Source organism: Eleutherodactylus coqui, chromosome 8 (genome assembly GCF_035609145.1).
Source record: "Eleutherodactylus coqui strain aEleCoq1 chromosome 8, aEleCoq1.hap1, whole genome shotgun sequence".
In the NCBI taxonomy this organism is placed as follows: Eukaryota; Metazoa; Chordata; class Amphibia; order Anura; family Eleutherodactylidae; genus Eleutherodactylus; species Eleutherodactylus coqui.
Genome location: NC_089844.1, coordinates 13,198,778 through 13,218,573, shown reverse-complemented (window position 1 = coordinate 13,218,573; position 19,796 = coordinate 13,198,778). Strand labels below are relative to the sequence as shown.

General features: G+C 47.1%; 1 protein-coding gene across 1 annotated transcript in view; it reads right to left on the bottom strand.

Annotated features, from left to right (window-relative positions):
• Positions 1–19,796, bottom strand: part of ARHGAP15 (Rho GTPase activating protein 15) — a 730,617-nt gene that overhangs the window by 231,482 nt on the left and 479,339 nt on the right. Inside the window, exon 11 of the mRNA XM_066575178.1 lies at positions 7,270–7,368. Within this exon, the coding sequence (XP_066431275.1) occupies positions 7,270–7,368 (99 nt within the window). The remainder of the gene's footprint in view (positions 1–7,269; positions 7,369–19,796) is intronic.

Below are 19,796 nucleotides of genomic sequence, written 5' to 3'. Positions count from 1 at the left end.
ATGGTCTACAGTGGGCTCAGACTGGATAGCCAGGGCCGGATCACTGCCTACAGAGGGCTCAGACTGGATAGCCGGGGCCGGATCACTGTCTACAGAGGGCTCAGACTGGATAGCCAGGGCTGGATCATGGTCTACAGTGGGCTCGGACTGGATAACCAGGGCTGGATCACTGTCCACAGAGGGCTCAGACTGGATAGCCAAGGCTGGATCACTGTCTACAGAGGGCTCAGACTGGATAGCCAGGGCTGGATCACTGTCTACAGAGGGCTCAGACTGGATAGCCAGGGCTGGATCACGGTCTACAGAGGGCTCAGACGGGATAGCCAGGGCTGGATCACTGTCTACAGAGGGCTCAGACGGGATAGCCAGGGCTGGATCACTGTCTACAGAGGGCTCAGACGGGATAGCAAGGGCTGGATCACTGTCTACAGAGGGCTCAGACTGGATAGCCAGGGCTGGATCACTGTCTACAGAGGGCTCAGACTGGATAGCCAAGGCTGGATCACTGTCTACAGAGGGCTCAGACTGGATAGCCAAGTCTGGATCACTGTCTACAGAGGGCTCAGACTGGATTGCCAGGGCTGGATCACTGTCTACAGAGGGCTCAGACTGTATAGCCAGGGCTGGATCACTGTCTACAGAGGGCTCAGACTGGATAGCCAGGGCTTGATCACTGTCTACAGAGGGCTCAGACTGGATAGCCAGGGCTGGATCACTGTCTACCGAGGGCTCAGACTGGATAGCCAGGCCTGGATCACTGACTACAGAGGGCTCAGACTGGATAGCCAGGCCTGGATCATGGTCTACAGAGGGCTCAGACTGGATAGCCTGGCCTGGATCACGGTCTACAGAGGGCTCAGACTGGATAGCCAGGGCTGGATCACTGTCTACAGAGGGCTCAGACGGGATAGCCAGGGCTGGATCACTGTCTACAGAGGGCTCAGACGGGATAGCCAGGGCTGGATCACTGTCTACAGAGGGCTCAGACGGGATAGCAAGGGCTGGATCACTGTCTACAGAGGGCTTAGACTGGATAACCAGGGCTGGATCACTGTCTACAGAGGGCTCAGACTGGATAGCCAAGGCGGGATTTATGTCTACAGAGGGCTCAGACTGGATAGCCAAGGCTGGATCACTGTCTACAGAGGGCTCAGACTGGATTGCCAGGGCTGGATCACTGTCTACAGAGGGCTCAGACTGGATAGCCAGGGCTGGATCACTGTCTACAGAGGGCTCAGACAGAATAGCCAGGGCTGGATCACTGTCTACAGAGGGCTCAGACTGGATAGCCAGGGCTGGATCACTGTCTACAGAGGGCTCAGACTGGATAGCCAGGTCTGGATCACTGACTACAGAGGGCTCAGACTGGATAGCCAGGCCTGGATCATGGTCTACAGAGGGCTCAGACTGGATAGCCAGGGCTGGATCACGGTCTACAGAGGGCTCAGACTGGATAGCCTGGGCTGGATCACGGTCTACAGAGGGCTCAGACTGGATAGCCAGGGCTGGATCACGGTCTACAGAGGGCTCAGACTGGATAGCCAGGGCTGGATCACGGTCTACAGAGGGCTCAGACTGGATAGCCAGGGCTGGATCACGGTCTACAGAGGGCTCAGACTGGATAGCCAGGGCTGGATCACGGTCTACAGAGGGCTCAGACGGGATAGCCAGGCCTGGATCATGGTCTACAGAGGGCTCAGACTGGATAGCCAGGGCTGGATCACGGTCTACAGAGGGCTCAGACGGGATAGCCAGGGCTGGATCACGGTCTACAGAGGGCTCAGACTGGATAGCCAGGGCTGGATCACGGTCTACAGAGGGCTCAGACTGGATAGCCAGGGCTGGATCACGGTCTACAGAGGGCTCAGACTGGATAGCCAGGCTGGATCACGGTCTACAGAGGGCTCAGACTGGATAGCCAGGGCTGGATCACGGTCTACAGAGGGCTCAGACTGGATAGCCAGGTCTGGATCACTGACTACAGAGGGCTCAGACTGGATAGCCAGGCCTGGATCATGGTCTACAGAGGGCTCAGACTGGATAGCCAGGGCTGGATCACGGTCTACAGAGGGCTCAGACGGGATAGCCAGGGCTGGATCACGGTCTACAGAGGGCTCAGACTGGATAGCCAGGGCTGGATCACGGTTTACAGAGGGCTCAGACTGGATAGCCAGGGCTGGATCACGGTCTACAGAGGGCTCAGACTGGATAGCCAGAGCTGGATCACGGTCTACAGAGGGCTCATACTGGATAGCCAGGGCTGGATCACGGTCTACAGAGGGCTCAGACTGGATAGCCAGGGCTGGATCACTGTCTACAGAGGGCTCAGACTGGATAGCCAGGGCTGGATCACTGTCTACAGAGGGCTCAGACAGAATAGCCAGGGCTGGATCACTGTCTACAAAGGGCTCAGACTGGATAGCCAGGGCTGGATCACTGTCTACAGAGGGCTCAGACTGGATAGCCAGGCCTGGATCACTGTCTACAGAGGGCTCAGACAGAATAGCCAGGGCTGGATCACTGTCTACAGAGGGCTCAGACGGGATAGCCAGGGCTGGATCACTGTCTACAGAGGGCTCAGACTGGATAGCCAGGTCTGGATCACTGACTACAGAGGGCTCAGACTGGATAGCCAGGCCTGGATCATGGTCTACAGAGGGCTCAGACTGGATAGCCTGGGCTCGATCACGGTCTACAGAGGGCTCAGACTGGATAGCCAGGGCTGGATCACGGTCTACAGAGGGCTCAGACTGCATAGCCAGGGCTGGATCACGGTCTACAGAGGGCTCAGACTGGATAGCCAGGGCTGGATCACGGTCTACAGAGGGCTCAGACTGGATAGCCAGGGCTGGATCACGGTCTACAGAGGGCTCAGACTGGATAGCCAGGGCTGGATTACGGTCTACAGAGGGCTCAGACTGGATAGCCAGGGCTGGATCACGGTCTACAGAGGGCTCAGACTGGATAGCCAGGGCTGGGTCACGGTCTACAGAGGGCTCAGACTGGATTGCTAGGGCTGAATCAAGGTCTCCAGGGGGCATTGGATGGGATCTGATGAAAAGCAGTGATGTAAAAGTAACAATGTGTGAATGCCCCTTATTAGTGCCCTATAACAGCAGTGCTATAAAACACCGAAATCAGTAGCAAATTTATTAAAGAACAGTCACTACAAGACATGGCTGTGTGCTATGAACATTGACAGGAAAGAACTAGGATTAGCCTTGGTCCATCAGAAACCCCCCAGCCTTGAAGTGTCCCTCCGGTTTTGGTATAGTTTGTTTTCATGGGACAAGTTATATTACCTGCTGTTGGTTTTCTGTGCTAATACCCCTCTGATCTGCTGGTTCTGGGTCCCAATTACAGTTGCCCAAAATGGCCAAAGCAATCTTTAGCTTACCGAATCCATGCAGTGATTTGGGAGTGTTAGACTACCAATACACTATGCCTGCTCTCTGATTGGCCATAACTTCTCACATGATCAGTGTTGGTCTATCTGAATGCAGTGCACAGTGTGCATTAGGTAGCTAGGAAAGTGCAGTTGAAACCAGGATTCCAAACCGGTGAATTGGAGGGTCCTCGGCATAGAAGAATTACAGCAGGTAATATACGTTCCCCCTTGCGTCTAGGGATAGAACTTTGTCCCAAAACCGGAGGCTCACTTTAACTCTCATGAAACTACTGTGTGAGTCACTCATTGCAAGGTCAAGAGGGTCCCTGAATAGTTAAAGCTGGGTCTACTGTTCCATTTGCTCTTCATATAGTTAGGTCCACACACTTGTTAGCGGTAGTCTAATACCACAAACATAACCATAAAATCTATCCTTTAAAGTACCCGTTCATTAAGGCCGCATGTACATGGGCACCGCATGGGGAATCCCGCATGGAATCCGCCCATGCCCGCTGCCGGCAACCCACCTTACTTGTCCTTTCCTCTTTTCTTCTGTACTGCGGATGGGCCGCCAGCGCAAATGCGCAGTACAGATTTCCCCTGCGCCGTCACTAAGCAATAACACAGATTCTGCAGCCCTTCCGCAATGATGATTACGGAAGGGCGGCGGATGGAATGGCTTCCATTGACTTCAATGAAAGCTATCCACGAGGAAAACACTCTAAAGTAGAGCATGCTGCGATTTCTCATCCACAAGCGGAAACCGCAACTGGTTTTTGCTCTTGTGCATGAAAAATAATTTTCCCATTGTATGCTATGGACGCTACCATGAATTCTGCAGCAAAAAACGCCAGTGTGCATGAGCCCTTAGTGTAGTAACACCTAAAATGTAAAGACGCAGGCACTTGCAAAATGTAATAAATCTTCTGAGATTCCTGGTTTTATTGGCTCCCATCATGAGCGATGAAATCAATTTCTATTGGTTATAAGTTCCAACACATCAAAAGCAATTCTCCAGAAACCGATCCTATACGAAGTGTGTGCAGCCTCTTGGGATCTCAGGCTTATTTATTTTACTCATAGAGCGCATACATGTTCTTCAGCGCTGTACATCACTTGATATAGGCTTTTGTCCCCATTGGTCCTCGCAATCTAAAATCACCTATTAGTATGTTTTTGGAGTGCGGGAGGAAACCCATGCAAACACAGGGAGAACATATTAAGTCCATTCAGATGTTGCCTTTGGTCAGACTTGAAAGCAGGACCCCAGTGCTGCAAGGCAACAGTGCTAACCACTGAGCCACCATGCTGGTCTCATGTAACTTACCACAACTTAAAAGCCATAGTCAAGTGTATAGTATTTCTTGGGATGCCTTGTACATGACAAAACAAAGACTGGTGTACCGGTACAACGCTCCAAAGACAAGTTGTGGGACAAATAAAGGTAGATCTGACTGCTCTTTTATTTAATTAGGACCAGCAATAAAACACGTTTCGGGGTAAGCCCCTTCATCTGTCATGCATAGAAGGTTTTCTAAATCATCTGGTAACACCAATAGGTAGGGGAGCCTATCAACGATTAGGTAGCCCCTCTAATTACTCTTTCTACTAGCTTATAAACCCTAGTTGATCTACACCTGGGTCTCGGGCCTTTTTTACTATTTGGGTTTCCTCAACCCCTCTTTTTTCTGTCTTTATCTACATTTGTACATGACAAGACATGAATTTCAAGTCAAGGTTAGTTCTGGTTGACTGAAACCAATCCATGGCTTTTCAATGAACCAAATCTGGACCAAAAAAAAAACTTTATTCTTCACATCAAGTGAAATCTGAATCTTTTTGGTACAATTCATCCATGAATTCATGATGTTTCAGATGTTCTTTAGGGTGAATGTAATATAGTGTCATTGGTATCTGGTTAATTGTACTCTCTACATTGAAATATTTCATGCCTTGATGTTCCCATCAGCCAAACGTGATCAAGGAACGTTGGTTTATACGTCTTCAGTGGATAAGCACAATATCTGAGAGATATGGTCATGGAAGCAACATCTGATCCTCGACTTGTGAGAAGTTGAAGACCAGGGCAAAAACTTAACTTTATTATGGGAAATATGTGAATTTTGACAAGTCTGTGAAGCTGAACCAGTCAACCCTAAAATTCCATTTTATTTTACAAAATCAATATATCATCCATTTCTTCAGAAAAAAAATCTTAATTTTCTCGCAACAGATCATCTAAGACGCTCATCAAATATTATTTTTAAACAAAGTTTATTCCCAGAGTCGAAAAGTAACTTTTTCCCATGACATTGGAGTGTCAGAGACATTGGTTGAACAAGGTCCGTTACCAGGAAAATGTTAGTTCTCCTGAACCCCTAACCTTCCTCAGGCGGTTCTGGCACCTCCACACGCTTTCTCTTCAGCATGAAATGTCATCAGGAGCTTACATAAATATTAAAGTCAGTCTTCGCATGCTCTATGTCCAGTGCAAGAGTCTATGCCAAGTCTTAGTAACAAGGTTTTAACTAAACATCATAACAACTACATGAACACAATCATAGAGCTCCTTGGAAGATCTTTAATTACCTAGCACTAGACATTTGTGTAGGAGTAGGATCTGGAGGCTCAACATCCAATCAATGACACAACGCTTATGAACACAACTGTTGTTTTAAGACGTTTTTGGTCTTCCACTTTGAATATCACCATGCTGTAGGTTCATACACATCAGGATCCACAAGACTCATGTTGATAATTGACATAACCATTCGAATCAGACATGAGTATAATTGGACCTATATGGACCAGTAAAGAGTTACGTAGGACCTCGGGTCTCGGGTCGAACAGTGCTAAATGTTCAGTTTGGCCCAAACTGAGCTTTTTAGTAAAGTTCTATCCAAAACAGGGAACGGACTCAGTTCGCCTAACACTAGTCCTGAACACTGCTGTATGACTCTGTCAACGGACCATAGAAGCCCAGTATAACACTGTCAGTTTTTGGTGAATTTCTGGTTCGGTTTGAACTAATTCGGACGAAACTAATACTTTAGCAAAGTCTCGAGCTTGCACCCTAAACCCGGCTGCAGGCGCATGCACAGATAAACTGCCCGCTTGTGGGCAGAATTGAGGTGCGTATCTGTGCATGAGCTTGTAGTTGGGTTCCCGGCACAGGCGTGGGACTTCACAGTGGCGCACGGATGGCGCTTACTATGTCATTCATGTCAGTAGAGGTGAAAGGGGCAGACTTCTATGAAAAACATGCAGCTAGCCGGGTCCCCTCTATGTCCCAGATTGGAGAGCCGCTGAGTAAGGGCCCTTTTACACAGGATGACTTGTCGGGTGCAGATGCCCAACAAGTCGCCCCAGTGATAATCGTTGTACTTTTACACAGGAATGAACATCATTAGTGAATATAAGCAGAGTGGGATGGGAATTGTTCCGGTACGGTTGTATGGTCATTTCCACCATGACTGGCACCCGACCGCCTCAGCTTCTTCCAGGATTAGAGCGGCAGACAGTCGGGATCCTGCGCCACATGGTGACTGAAGTGACAGTTGTGCATGCACAGTGCTACAGTGAGGGGGACACATTGCTCCAGTTCGTGGGATCGGTGCAGATCTCAGAGGTGAGAACCCTACCAATTGGACTTCTATCACTCATCCTATGTATAGGTACTAAAAGTCAATTTTGCTACAATCCCTTTAAATAAGTTATATCTGCATGATTGGATCATTCATCATTACTATTGCTACATCACTGGGGAAGGAGGTGACGACTCCTCTAAGTGCTTCAGTTTATTAATCCCTCTATGTGGAGCAATCAGCGAGTCTGATCATTTCCAATGACAGGATAAAGCCGTCTCCTGTGAAGCCACTTACCTCTATTCTCCACGGCTTCTATGCACATCCGTACAAAGTGAGGAACCGTGATGTTCTCCCGCTTGCAAAGAGTCGCCAGTTGACAGCCGAATACTTGATCTAGTCGGAAAGGAGACAAAATTCAGGTCTGAGATTAGAAGTTTTTCTTCAATGATTATAATTCCAGATAATTAACTGTGATGAGCTACAGACTATAAATGTGACATATAGGACCTGCACTGGTCACATTGGCATCATGGCAGCCGCAGCTACAACCAATCTGTTTACAAACCAACCCCAAAAAGCTTAACACACGAAGTTAGGCTGTCCTACCAAAAGTACTTGGACTCCCTATCAGTGAAATGGATTGCGTCTAATTAGCCTGTCACATGTCCGACATCATGCTACATAAGATGTGACCCCTTGGAGGTGTCAGTTGTGATGGAAACGGCTCGCTATATAATATGGATATGTTGGTTATGCCGTTGCACACAAGTCGTCCATCGTAAAGCACAATGCATCGGCCCGTCTACAATGGGGCAAGGAGTGTTGGCATTGGACAGTTGAGCAATGGAAGAACATTCCGTGAAGTGATGAGTCACACTACTCCAATTTCACATCATATGGCCATACCCAGATGTGGAGGAGCCCGGGGAACGCCATTTGCCTGAGTGTGTTGTGCCAACAGTTAAGTACAGCGGAGGCTTCGTTAGCGTCTGGGGATGTTGTACGTGGCATGGTCTTGGTTGTAGTGTCAAGAAATATGAACATCTTCTTTGAGAGAACTTGCCAGATGTTTGCAGGATGAATGGAGGGAAAGGCCAGCTGAAGTCTATCAGATGTTAGTAGGAAGTATGCCACGGAGATTATCTAATGTCATTAGGGCCAGAGGAGCCCCAATAAGTATAACATATGGAAATAAATACTACTTGTGATTCTTGCTCAGGTGTCCAACTACTCTTGGTAGGATAGTGTATATAGATGCTGCTCACCTACCTACAGGTGCTGTTGTTTTATGCTATTAGCCTCTTTTAATGGACACCGCCTTCTCCAGCAAGATGGAATCCAGAAATACCATTCCCGGTGCCATCATCTATCAGAGGATTGGTGATGCTGTTGACCCACCAGCTCCTACTATACTTTGTGTACCTACAGACCCTGTGGCTACATGGCATCAACCATACAGTACACCTAACTACACCTAGCAATCACAATTGCCGCATGCGCCGGCCCGAAGAAAGAAGATCCGGCTGCGACGGAGAGAAGATGAAGCCGCGGCGAAGGGAAGATCCGGAGCAGGTGAGTAAATTCCGATTTTGGTCTCCCGGACGGCTTCCATAGGCTTCAATAGCAGCCTGCGGGAGCCGTCCCCGCGGGTGACCCGCACCTAAATGGAGCATGGTCCGGATTTTTTCATGCTCCATTTTTAAAAAAATCACTTTTATTGACCATCCGCGGGTATTTATCTACCCGCGGGTGGTCAATGCATCCCTATAGGGTGCGGATCCGCGGGCAGGAGAAGAGTTAAAATCCGCTGCGGGCTTTAATTCTTCTTTTGCCCGTGGACATGAGGCTTTAGACATTTCTAAGCATAGTGAAATGAAAAATGCAAATGCACAATTTTTGGATGTGTTTTTAAAGGGGTTGTCCCGCGGCAGCAAGTGGGTCTATACACTTCTGTATGGTCATATTAATGCACTTCGTAATGTACATTGTGCATTAATTATGAGCCATACAGAAGTTATAAAAAGTTTTATACTTACCTGCTCCGTTGCTAGCGTCCTCGTTTCCATGGAGCCGACTAATTTTTGCCCTCCGATGGCCAAATTAGCCGCGCTTGCGCAGTCCAGGTCTTCTCCTGTTCTCTATGGGGCTCCGTGTAGCTCCGCCCCGTCACGTGCCGATTCCAGCCAATCAGGAGGCTGGAATCGGCAATGGACCGCACAGAAGAGCTGCGGTCCACGGAGGAAGAGGTTCCCGGCGGCCATCTTCACCGGTAAGTATAGAAGTCACCGGAGCGCGGGGATTAAGGTAAGCGCTCCGGTAAGCTTTCTTTAGGTCCCTGCATCGGGGTTGTCTCGCGCCCAACGGGGGGGGGGGGGGTTTGAAAAAAAAAAAAAAACGTTTTGGCGCGGGACAACCCCTTTAAGGCTATTGGCTTAATGACGTTATCTTTATTTTGTGGGTCAGTAGGATTATAGTGATACCACGTCTATATAGTTTTTACTGTAGTACTACTTAAAAATAGAAAAACCTTTTGAAAAAATGTGCTTTCTGACGCCGTATTCAGACCGCCATAACTTCTTTCTGCTTCTGTTGATGCAGCTGTGTGAGGAGCCGTTCTTTTGGTGACCTGTAGCTTTTATTGGCACATACAAATTTTTAATTGCTTTTTATTTAATTCTTTCTTTGAAACAAGGTGACCAGAAAACCACAATTCTGGCGTTGTGGGTGTTTTATGGGGTTTCCTGTGCAGAATTATTTATGTGATAGTTTGACTTTTACAGATTCAGCAATTCCGAGTCGATGAGTAGATAGCAGCACAACCCAACGTATCACAAAGGCATACTTTAGCCAAAGGTGCACCATCCAATAGTAGTTCCAGACCCCAGGATCCGAAATAGAGCTTCACAGACAATCGATAGACGGATCAGCTCTCCCGGGTTTCTCTCTATAGTAAAACTCCTTTATTCCTTAGCTTAAAAGGCTGCAACGTTTCGGTCCTGTGTGGATCGTTTTCAAGCATGCAGCAAGTGCTTGAAGAGCACATATATATATATATATATGTATATATATATACAAAAGAGATATACCCAAATAACCAATTAACAGACAAGTACATACATAGCCGCACCTCATCTAGGCAGCAATTGGATCGGGATCGTGCAGCACAGAAGACTCTGATCATTGATCTAATCCAGTAATCAAGAAGTGAGACACATGGCATAACTTTACAGCCGTCGGCTTACCGCAGCGTGTATGACCTCTTCTGCGCATGAGCGGACCAAACCCAATCAGGCCGATGCCCACACCCGCTCTGGTCCCATACAATTCACAGCGCATGCGTGACACTGACGTAGGACCTAAACAGACCAAACAGATAAATGCCCTAACCCTTAATAGGCATAATAACAGAACTGCGCATGCGCCAAACAATGCATAGCGCCAAGATTACACCACTCTGTATACATCTGTATGTGCATGCGCAAGCCCATAAATGACGGGAGAATATATATCCATGTTTAATACTATCTTTGATGCCTGAACAAATATTGTCCATGACTATTAACAATATGAAAAATGTAAATTACAGGCTAAAATACCTGGATCTACTAACAAGACAAGTTGGGCGAGATCCATAGCAATAGGGGTCGCATTACATATGTAAACCACAGCGATCGCCGTACAACACGCCTCCTATCAGATATATCTCACCACAATCATTCTCTCAACCTGATGTACACCAGCCATATGAACCCAAACGGAGAATGCAGAACTCTAAAGAGTTAACATGCATGTATGTATAATATAACATAATCCCTGTGCTAGCAGTCAATCAAACCATACGAAGAGACTCTGCCACAGAAGCCACAGAAGAACTGCGCATTATTCGTCATATTCACTGCAAGCCCCATCTTTATTCAATCCACCCTTGTTTATATTAACAAAGCATACAAGAACATCAAATGGAAAAATATCCGAGCAAAAATGATCCGATGCCCCGTGCTGCAGGATACCGATCCAATACGCAATACTTGGGAATGAAAAAACACATTAAAACCAGAAAAAAACAAAAAAATAATTAAAAATAATGAGACCAAATATATCAGGACTAGAGATGAGCGAGTAGTGCTTCGGGGGGGCGGGGAGCAGTGGGGAACGGAGGAGAGATCTCTCTCTACGCCGCTCCCCGCCGCAACTCACCTGTCACCGGCGAAGGCCCCCGAATCTTTAAAGACGAGCGGGGAGATACTCGGCTAAGGCACTAGGCACTACTCACTCATCTCTAATCAGGACCAATATAAGTATGAACCAAAAATAATTAATAAATACATAGATGCAATACAGCCATCCACAGATGTAAAAGACTCATCCATGAGAGAAAAAACTAAAGAAGAAAAGAAGAAAAAAAAGAAACAAGAATAATAAAGACTGCACAACATAACTTAAATCTCTAATTAACACCTAATTATATATAAGGTGTAGTGTTGTATTCAAGATTTAATTCTCCCGGTGTAGATGTGTCCAGTTCATGTATCCATTTGAGCTCAAGAAGTTTCAATCTACCCTCAGGATCACCCCCTCTCTGTGATTGTTGCACCCCATCAATAATGCGGAAGCGCATCTGGCTTATTGAATGTCCCGCCTCCCAGAAATGTTTCGCCACTGGCACCTCCTTATTGCTTGTTCGCACAGTACTTTTATGTTTGGAGATCTGTTGACATACCTCCATGGTAGTCTTCCCTATGTACAGCAAGCCACAGGGGCAGACCACCAGGGAGATAACATACGATGAATGTGGTATTTACGCCCAGTCCTAGGGGGAGTGAAACTGTCACCCGTGAGAAGATTCCCACAGGATGCACAGCCCATACAGGGAGAACAAGCCTTTCTTGTAGTGGAGTGGGAAGCGCATGTCTTATCCCGTACCGGTCTACCTCTACGTACAATTGTATCATGAATATTACTTCCCCGACGGAAAGACATGAGAGGGGGTTCTGTAAATTCCTGAATATTAGGGTGACATGTGGAAACCAAATGCCAATGCTTTCTCAAAATATTAGAGACACGGTACAGTAGGAAGTGACAAAAGGAATGCGACTGATAGTCGACTTGTTCTGTTTGGAACATAACAGATCTGTTCTTGATTTGTCACGAGCCAAGATTGTATAGTGTGAAACAATTTCTCTGGGATAGCCCCTAGTCAAAAACCTACCGGCCATCTCTACAACCTCTCATCGACAAAATCCTCCTCAACAACTCTTCTCACATGGAGCATCTGGCTCCATGGGAGGGATTCTAAAGTTCCTGGATGATGGTAACTGGAGAAATTGAGCACATTATTTTTATCAGTGGGTTTGCGATATAGGTCAGTAATAAACATACTCTCTCTTTTAAGAACTCTTACATCCAAAAATTCAACAGTGGAACGGGAGTATGTAACAGTAAACTTTAAACCCAGTACTAGGCCATTAAGCTCAGAATGGAATCCAATTAGATCCTCCTCAATGCCTGTCCAGATTAAGAAAACATCATCTCTATACATCCACCAAGTCCAGGCTGGGGAGGTATATATCTGTGTCTCCTCAATATGTGCCAAAAATAAATTAGCGTAACCAGGGGCCATGTTAGACCCCATGGCCATTCCACGCTGTTGGTGGTAAAGTTTACTGTTGTACATGAAGACAAAGGAAAAAGATTTCTTACAAAAAAGTAGTAACTTTTTAACTTATTCTAATAATTTAAAAAAATCTTCATTTTACTTAAACTTTTTCCGGGCCTCATTGGAGATCTTGCACTTGCTCTGATCACTACGCAGTATCTTAGTAGGTGTTCTACTAAGATATGCCACAGAGAAGTCTTTATTGGCAATAATTCATGGCAGTCCTCAGGGCCCTCAGAAGGCTCCAGGCTGCTGTGACACCCAAAGGGCACCTTGCAATCTCCTCTGATCAGAATTGATAGTGGCATTTAAGGGGTTCACAGTCGCGATCAGTGTTCTCTCTGATCATGGCTGTTGTTGGCTGTCCAAAGCTGCACACATACTACATGTATGGAGTGAGCTTGCCTTCTGACCCTGCTCTATGCAATAACACCCGATGTGCGCATACATGTATGTCAGAAAGGGCTTAAAAAATGGCTGCAAATGTTATAAAGAAATATAACAAGCAGTGTTCCCCTGCTGTTCCTTCCCTGGTGATCAAGCATTGCAGCTCCAGCCGCTCTTCCTATCTTTGTTTGCAAATGACGAGCACCTAACAGCTGGAAGCAATCAGTGAACAAAGTGGTCATGGACCAGACTCCTGGCATCATGGCTCTCAGTATCTGAGCAGTGATGCCAGGAGTATGACACATGATGGCTGTAGTCACTGATTGGCCACAGTGCTCATATATTAGCCATTTGTAAATAGACTGGGAGGACCACTGGAGCTTTAGCACTGGATTGTCAGGGAAAGGACAGATAAGTTGTGCTTCCTTTATTGTTTTATACCATTTTTAGCCATTTTTTTTTTTATTTAAAGCATTGGAGAACCCCTTCAGTCTATTCAACACAGCCTTACAGTGCAAACGTAACCATACAGTTTTATATAAGAGCAAATATGTCACTGACTGTGGAAGGCAGTGGCAAACCACCCTGCAAAAACAGTTTGCCAAGAAAATGTCACCCTGACGTCACCCTAGGAGTCAGTCACGACTCAGTGCTTGCAGCAGGGGACCTTACCTAGTGCAAGGCCTTAAAAGTGTTTTCCCCCTTAGCCTATAACAGGCTCTTGGAGGCTCCTTGTGTGTAGTGACCTCTTCTTCCGCTTGTGTAGAGCTTGTTGACTACTAGACGCCTCTACGACGCAGAGAAGAGACTTCACCCCGTTACCAGAGTCTGAGAGGGGCGCATTATTGGGGTGTGAGAAGCTGGATGGTCGTATCGATGAATTGTCCTCCACCGGCCGTTCTGTCCAGACTGTTAGGAGGTGTTGGGACTAGTGGATGTGTGAGGGCACACAAGGCGCCCGGGCTCAGAACGCCCCTGACAGACCACCAGTAGAAAGAATTGTCTGCTCGTCCAACAAGCATGAACAGCTTAAACTATTTAGTTTCCAGCCATCCAGAGACAGGCGGTGCCGTCGTTACACCCCTGTGTCTGTTGGAAACATTTCATGGAACTTGGCTGATGGAGGTTCGGTTTCGTGGCACCCATTACATGTACGGCCTTTGAAACCCAACGTCACCTCTGTTTTCAGTGATGTCATAAACAATGAAACTGGACTGCTATGGAGGAGAACCAGGTTATCATCAGCGATGAATCAAAGTTTAGTTTGGTCACTGACGACGGTCATGCTTGTGTCTGTATCACATCTTGTATCCAAGCTAGAGGCGGTACGACAAGGTACTAGAGCCTCCATGCACCCCGTATCACATCTTGTATCCAAGCTAGAGGCGGTACAACAAGGTACTAGAGCCTCCATGCACCCTGTAGCAGATCTTGTATCCAAGCTTGAGGCGGTACAACAGGGTACTGGAGCCTCCATGCCTGCCCGTATCACATCTTGTATCCAAGCTTGAGGCGGTACAACAGGGTACTAGAGCCTCCCTACAAGGGGTCGGTTCTCCACAATAAATGGTCCTTTTGCTCTGATATTGTAATTACTCATATCAATGTTATAATCACGCAGAGACAATTTCATTCCATTTGAGAACTTCTAGAGGATGGATGTTACTGACAATGAGTATATATATATACATACCTCTTCTGGGGAGAGAGGTTACTGACAATGAGTGTATATATATATATATATATATATATACTCCTTCTAGGGGAGAGATTGTTTTTAAGTAGGAGGGAGCTGTAATGGCCCAGTACAATGGGGCCCCTCCTGAATGGTGTGTATGCTCAGTTTTGTGTTGTCAGTGTCTTTCATGTTGTAAGAATGGTGTGTGTTGCCTATTCTGCAGCACTGAATGAGTTAAGTGTCTGGTATGTGGATGACTGTCTGGAAAATGTATCTTTTGTCTGGCATGTGACCAAGTCTATATATGTGTTAGCAAGGTGTGTGCAAGGGTTGGAGTTCTGCCTTTTGATGTTGGTGAGAGGAGGACAAGGCAGCTGTCTGTGGGCACCTTTGACCCACAGACACAGAATGGAGGAGGCCAAGAGGATGGCCTAGTGAATGTTGGAGACTACTACGCCTAGAAGTTCTGCAGCGTGTTCCCGTCCATGAATGTGAACCGGTAGAGAGAGATAAAAGGGTGGTACCAGGCCAGGACCTACAGATAACTGTGGCTGTGGTTTCTCCTGACACCCCATGAGTTCTCCTGGTCACATCACTTGTCAAGATGCTGCTGAACTATTTCTGTTTCTGAGGTTTAGGTAAAACGACTAGAGATGAGCGAGCACCAAAATGCTCGGGTGCTCGTTACTCGAGTCGAACTTCCCGCGATGCTCGAGGGTTCGTTTCGAGTAACGAACCCCATTGAAGTCAATGGGCGACCCCAGCATTTTTGTATATCGCCGATGCTCGCTGTCTGGCCGGCAGTTCTCCTGAACTGCTCTCTGTAGTATTCAGCAGCGGGGGATTTAAAATCCCTCCCTGCTGAATGAGCTGCCTCTGATTGGTCACAGCCTCACCAATCAGAGGCAGCTCTCACTCACACCCATTCATGAATTCAATGATTTAAAATCCCCTCCTGCTGGTAGCTCAGAACTACAGAGCCTGGGACAGCGCTAGAAGTCGTGGCTGAGCCCCGGCAGCTGAAGGGAGGTGAGAATTATTATTATTATTTATTTTTGCACTATTTTAAATGGCTTTTCAGGGAAGGGCTTATGAAGCCCTTCCCTGAAAAGCCATTGACAGGATGCCGGCAGCAGGATTCTCTACCGCAGCTGTCATGTGTGACAGCTGCGGTTGAGAATTGAAGAATTCCTTTTGCTGCATCTGCCATAGATGTGGCAGATGTAGCAGCAGGGAATTCTTTTAACTAGCGGGGGTGAAGGTTAAATCTGCTGCATGCGGTAGATGTGTTCTTCATGCCTGCGGGGGTCACAGAAGCGGCGCAGAGGTACGTTTTTTTTTAATTCTTTTTTTGTTTTGCACTAAAATGTTTCTTTTTCAGGGAAGGGCTTATATATAAAGCCCTTCCCTGGAAAAGAATGCAGGAGACCGGCAGAGCATTGTTTTCAATGAAGCCGCCGGCAGCAGCCGCGGCTCCATTGACAACAAGCACGCAGTGCGAGGGGGGGGTGTCTCCCTCCCGCGCTCGCCGGCACCCCATTGCTTTCAATGGAGCAGGCTGTATTGCGGGCTCCATTCAATTCAATGGGCTAACATCGTTCTTCTCTGCCACAGCTGTTACAGCTGTGGCAGAGGAGAACGATCTTTATGCTGACATATTTTTATTTTTTTATTTTTACACATCTTAGGATGATTTTCAGGTAAGGGCTTATATATTTAAGCCCTTCCCGACAATTCATCCCGGGCTCGCCGGCAGCCCATTGCTTTCAATGGAGTCGGCTGTATTGCCGGCTTCATTGAATTCAATGGTCAGTGCTCGTTTAATTGAGACAAGTACCGCGTGGTGCTCGTCTCGAGTAACGAGCATCTCGAGCACCCTAATACTCGAACGAGCATCAAGCTCGGACAAGTATGCTCGCTCATCTCTAAAAGCGACCAGTTGCCCGTCCATTTCGGGAGGCTGTGTCTTAAACGGTACCCGTGTGTGTGTGTGGATTTACTCCATCATGCAGGGATCCCCCCACGGAAGCTACAGAGGAGAGGATTTACTCCATCATCCAGGGATCCCTTGCTGTGGAAGAAACGGTGGCGTCACGAGACAAAACAGGACTAAAGGTAATCCATTATTTGGGTTCCCCGTTTATTAACCTGCCCTCGGATGTTTCACCGGTTACCCTCAGGGTGGGAGACGGTAGAGCCACCGTGTCAAGGCCAAACTCTACCCCGCTGTCTCCTATTGACAATGAGTATATATATATATACTCCTTCTAGGAGAGGGATTGTTTTTGACAATGAGAGTAGTTATCATTGTAAGTAGACTTTTTGATAAGAGTCTGCCGTCCTTGCTTGGATGTAGAAGTACCGGGATAACATAGTTTTCTGACCTAGAAACATTTTACGTTTTTGGAGGCCTGCCATCTAAATCTTCACTTTCATGGCGAACATGGTGGCATACTGGTGGCTGCTGCGGCTTCAGAGCTGACGTTCTCGGTTTGATTCCAATCAGGATCCGGCCTACATGGAATATGTGCCTTCTCTCCATGCCGGTATCCATTCCCTCCAGGTGTTCCGTCTCCCTCCCTCAGCCTGGAAACACACTGGTAGGTTAATTGGCCTCCGATTAAAGCGTCCCTCGTGCGTGCTTAGATTTTGTGCCTGTAGTAGGAAAATTAGATTGCAAGCTCCACTGGGGAAGGGACAGATGTGAGTGAATAAACATGCCCAGCGCAGCGCTGCGAGTCGTGGCGCTGCCATAAAGGATGAGGTGGTAGATGATGAATTGTCCTGGAACGCCTCAGATTGTTCTATAATGTTACTGTACATTATCCTATCTCTTACACTACATTGTATGCTATGACCTCTTATCTCATCTTCACAGGACTGAGGGTTTCCGAACCGCAATGACCAAGCATTCTTGGTGATAAAGAATAATTACTGGATGACCCTTCCCAAACTTTTTTGAACTTCTGTAAAGAGATGTTTTATTACTATGTTACATCACATCTATATAATATCATCACATGATGTTCTGTTAAGTTGCAGGACTTCTTTATACTGTTGATGACTTGATATTATACGGTTTAACATTGTTTAAAACTAGATGAGATTATTTTCTACAATTGAATCAATATATACTGAATATCCCTTTTTTAGAAACTCCGGCCCTTTATTAGAGTCCCCAGCAGTTTATTAGAGAACCTGTTATTAAAGCCCCCGACCCTCTTGTGATTGGTGCTTCGCTGTATGTAAATTGTTGCTGGGACCCCGGAGTGCAGCATAAAATCATGTGACAATCACAGCAATCTGAGTGACTTCCAACGAGGCCGGTCATCAGTGCTAGACTAGCCGGGGTATCATGGCCGACCACGGGGGGGGGGGGGGGGGGGGGGGTTTCTCATGTAACGGTGTGGAGAGTATACCGAGATTGGCACAATCGAGGAAAACATCCAGCATAAGGGAATGCTGAGGACGGAAACAACTCATCACCGGAAGGGGTCGGAGGAGGATGTCCGGAATCATTCTGACCAACAGGCTGCACAGTAAGGAGCAGTAAAATACAATGCTGGTGCTTCAACTAACGTGTCCATGTACACAAGTTTGATGGGCTATAGCAGAAGACGAACAGTTCCAGCGCCATTGTGTCTGAGAGAAACAGAAAGACCCCAGCGGGCAAAAGAGCACAAAACTTGTATCACTGAGCAGCGGAAAAACATCTCCTGGTCAGATGGAGCCAGATCTCTGTGGCTGATGGGAGATCAGAAATTGGCTCAAGCAGCATGAATCGCTGACCCCTTCCCGTTGGGCTGGTGGAGTAATGGTGCAGGGAAGGTTTTCTTGGCACTTCTTGGGTCCCCTGATACCTGTGCATGGATGCACCGATGTATTGCTGCAGTTTTGCAGGCCAGTAGAGTTCCAACGTGCCACTAGATAGGTGACTCTGATATAGAGGCCATTTAGTGTATATTATTGTATATTATATTAGATGTTATGAAATGATTATATGTTCCATGATGCTATTGTGATTAGTTATATATAAATATTAGAGATGAGTGAGCACCAAAATGCTCGGGTGCTCGTTACTCGGGACGAAATTATCGCGATGCTCGAGGGTTCGTTTCGAGTAACGAACCCCATTGAAGTCAATGGGCGACCCGAGCATTTTTGTATATCGCGGATGCTCGCTAAGGTTTTCATGTGTGAAAATCGGGGCAATTCAAGAAAGTGATGGGAACGACACAGCAACGGATAGGGCAGGCGAGGGGCTACATGTTGGGCTGCATCTCAAGTTCCCAGGTCCCACTATTAAGCCACAATAGCGGCAAGAGTGCCCCCCCGCACTGTCAGCATAAAGATCGTTCTCCTCTGCCATAGCTGTAACAGCTGTGGCAGAGAAGAACGATGTTTGCCCATTGAATTCAATGGAGCCGGCAATACAGCAGGTTCCACTGAAAGCAATGGGCTGACGGCGAGCGCGGGATGAATTGTCGGGAAGGGCTTAAATATATAAGCCCTTCCCTGCAATTCATCCAGAAATGTGTAAAAATAAAAATATATACCGTATATACCGGCGTATAAGGCGATGGGGCGTATAAGACGACCCCCCAACTGTCAGCTTATACGCCGGGAATACAGCGGAGCAAAGAATAAAATTCATTACTCACTTCCCCCGGCGTTCTGCGGCACTGCTGCAGGCTGTCGCTGCCTCCTGGTCCCCGGCAGAGCATTGCTTTCTGGACGCAGGGCTTGAAATCCCCGCCTCCAGAAAACACACGTGCCTTCAGCCAATCACAGCCAATGACAATGATGTCATTGAATGGCTGTGATTGGCTGACGGCGTGTGTTAGCTAATCACAGTAGCTTTCTGGAGGTGTGGATTTCAAGCCCTGCGTCCAGAAAGCAATGCTCTGCCAGGGACCAGGAGGGAGCGACAGCCTGCAGCCGCAGAACGCCGGGGGAGGTGAGTAATGAATTTTTTTTTTTTGACACTTTCTTTTTTTTTGTATTACCGGCGTATAAGATGACCCCCGACTTCAGAGCAGATTTTTCGGGGTTCAAAAGTCGTCCTATACGCCAGTATATACGGTATATACTTACCTTGTC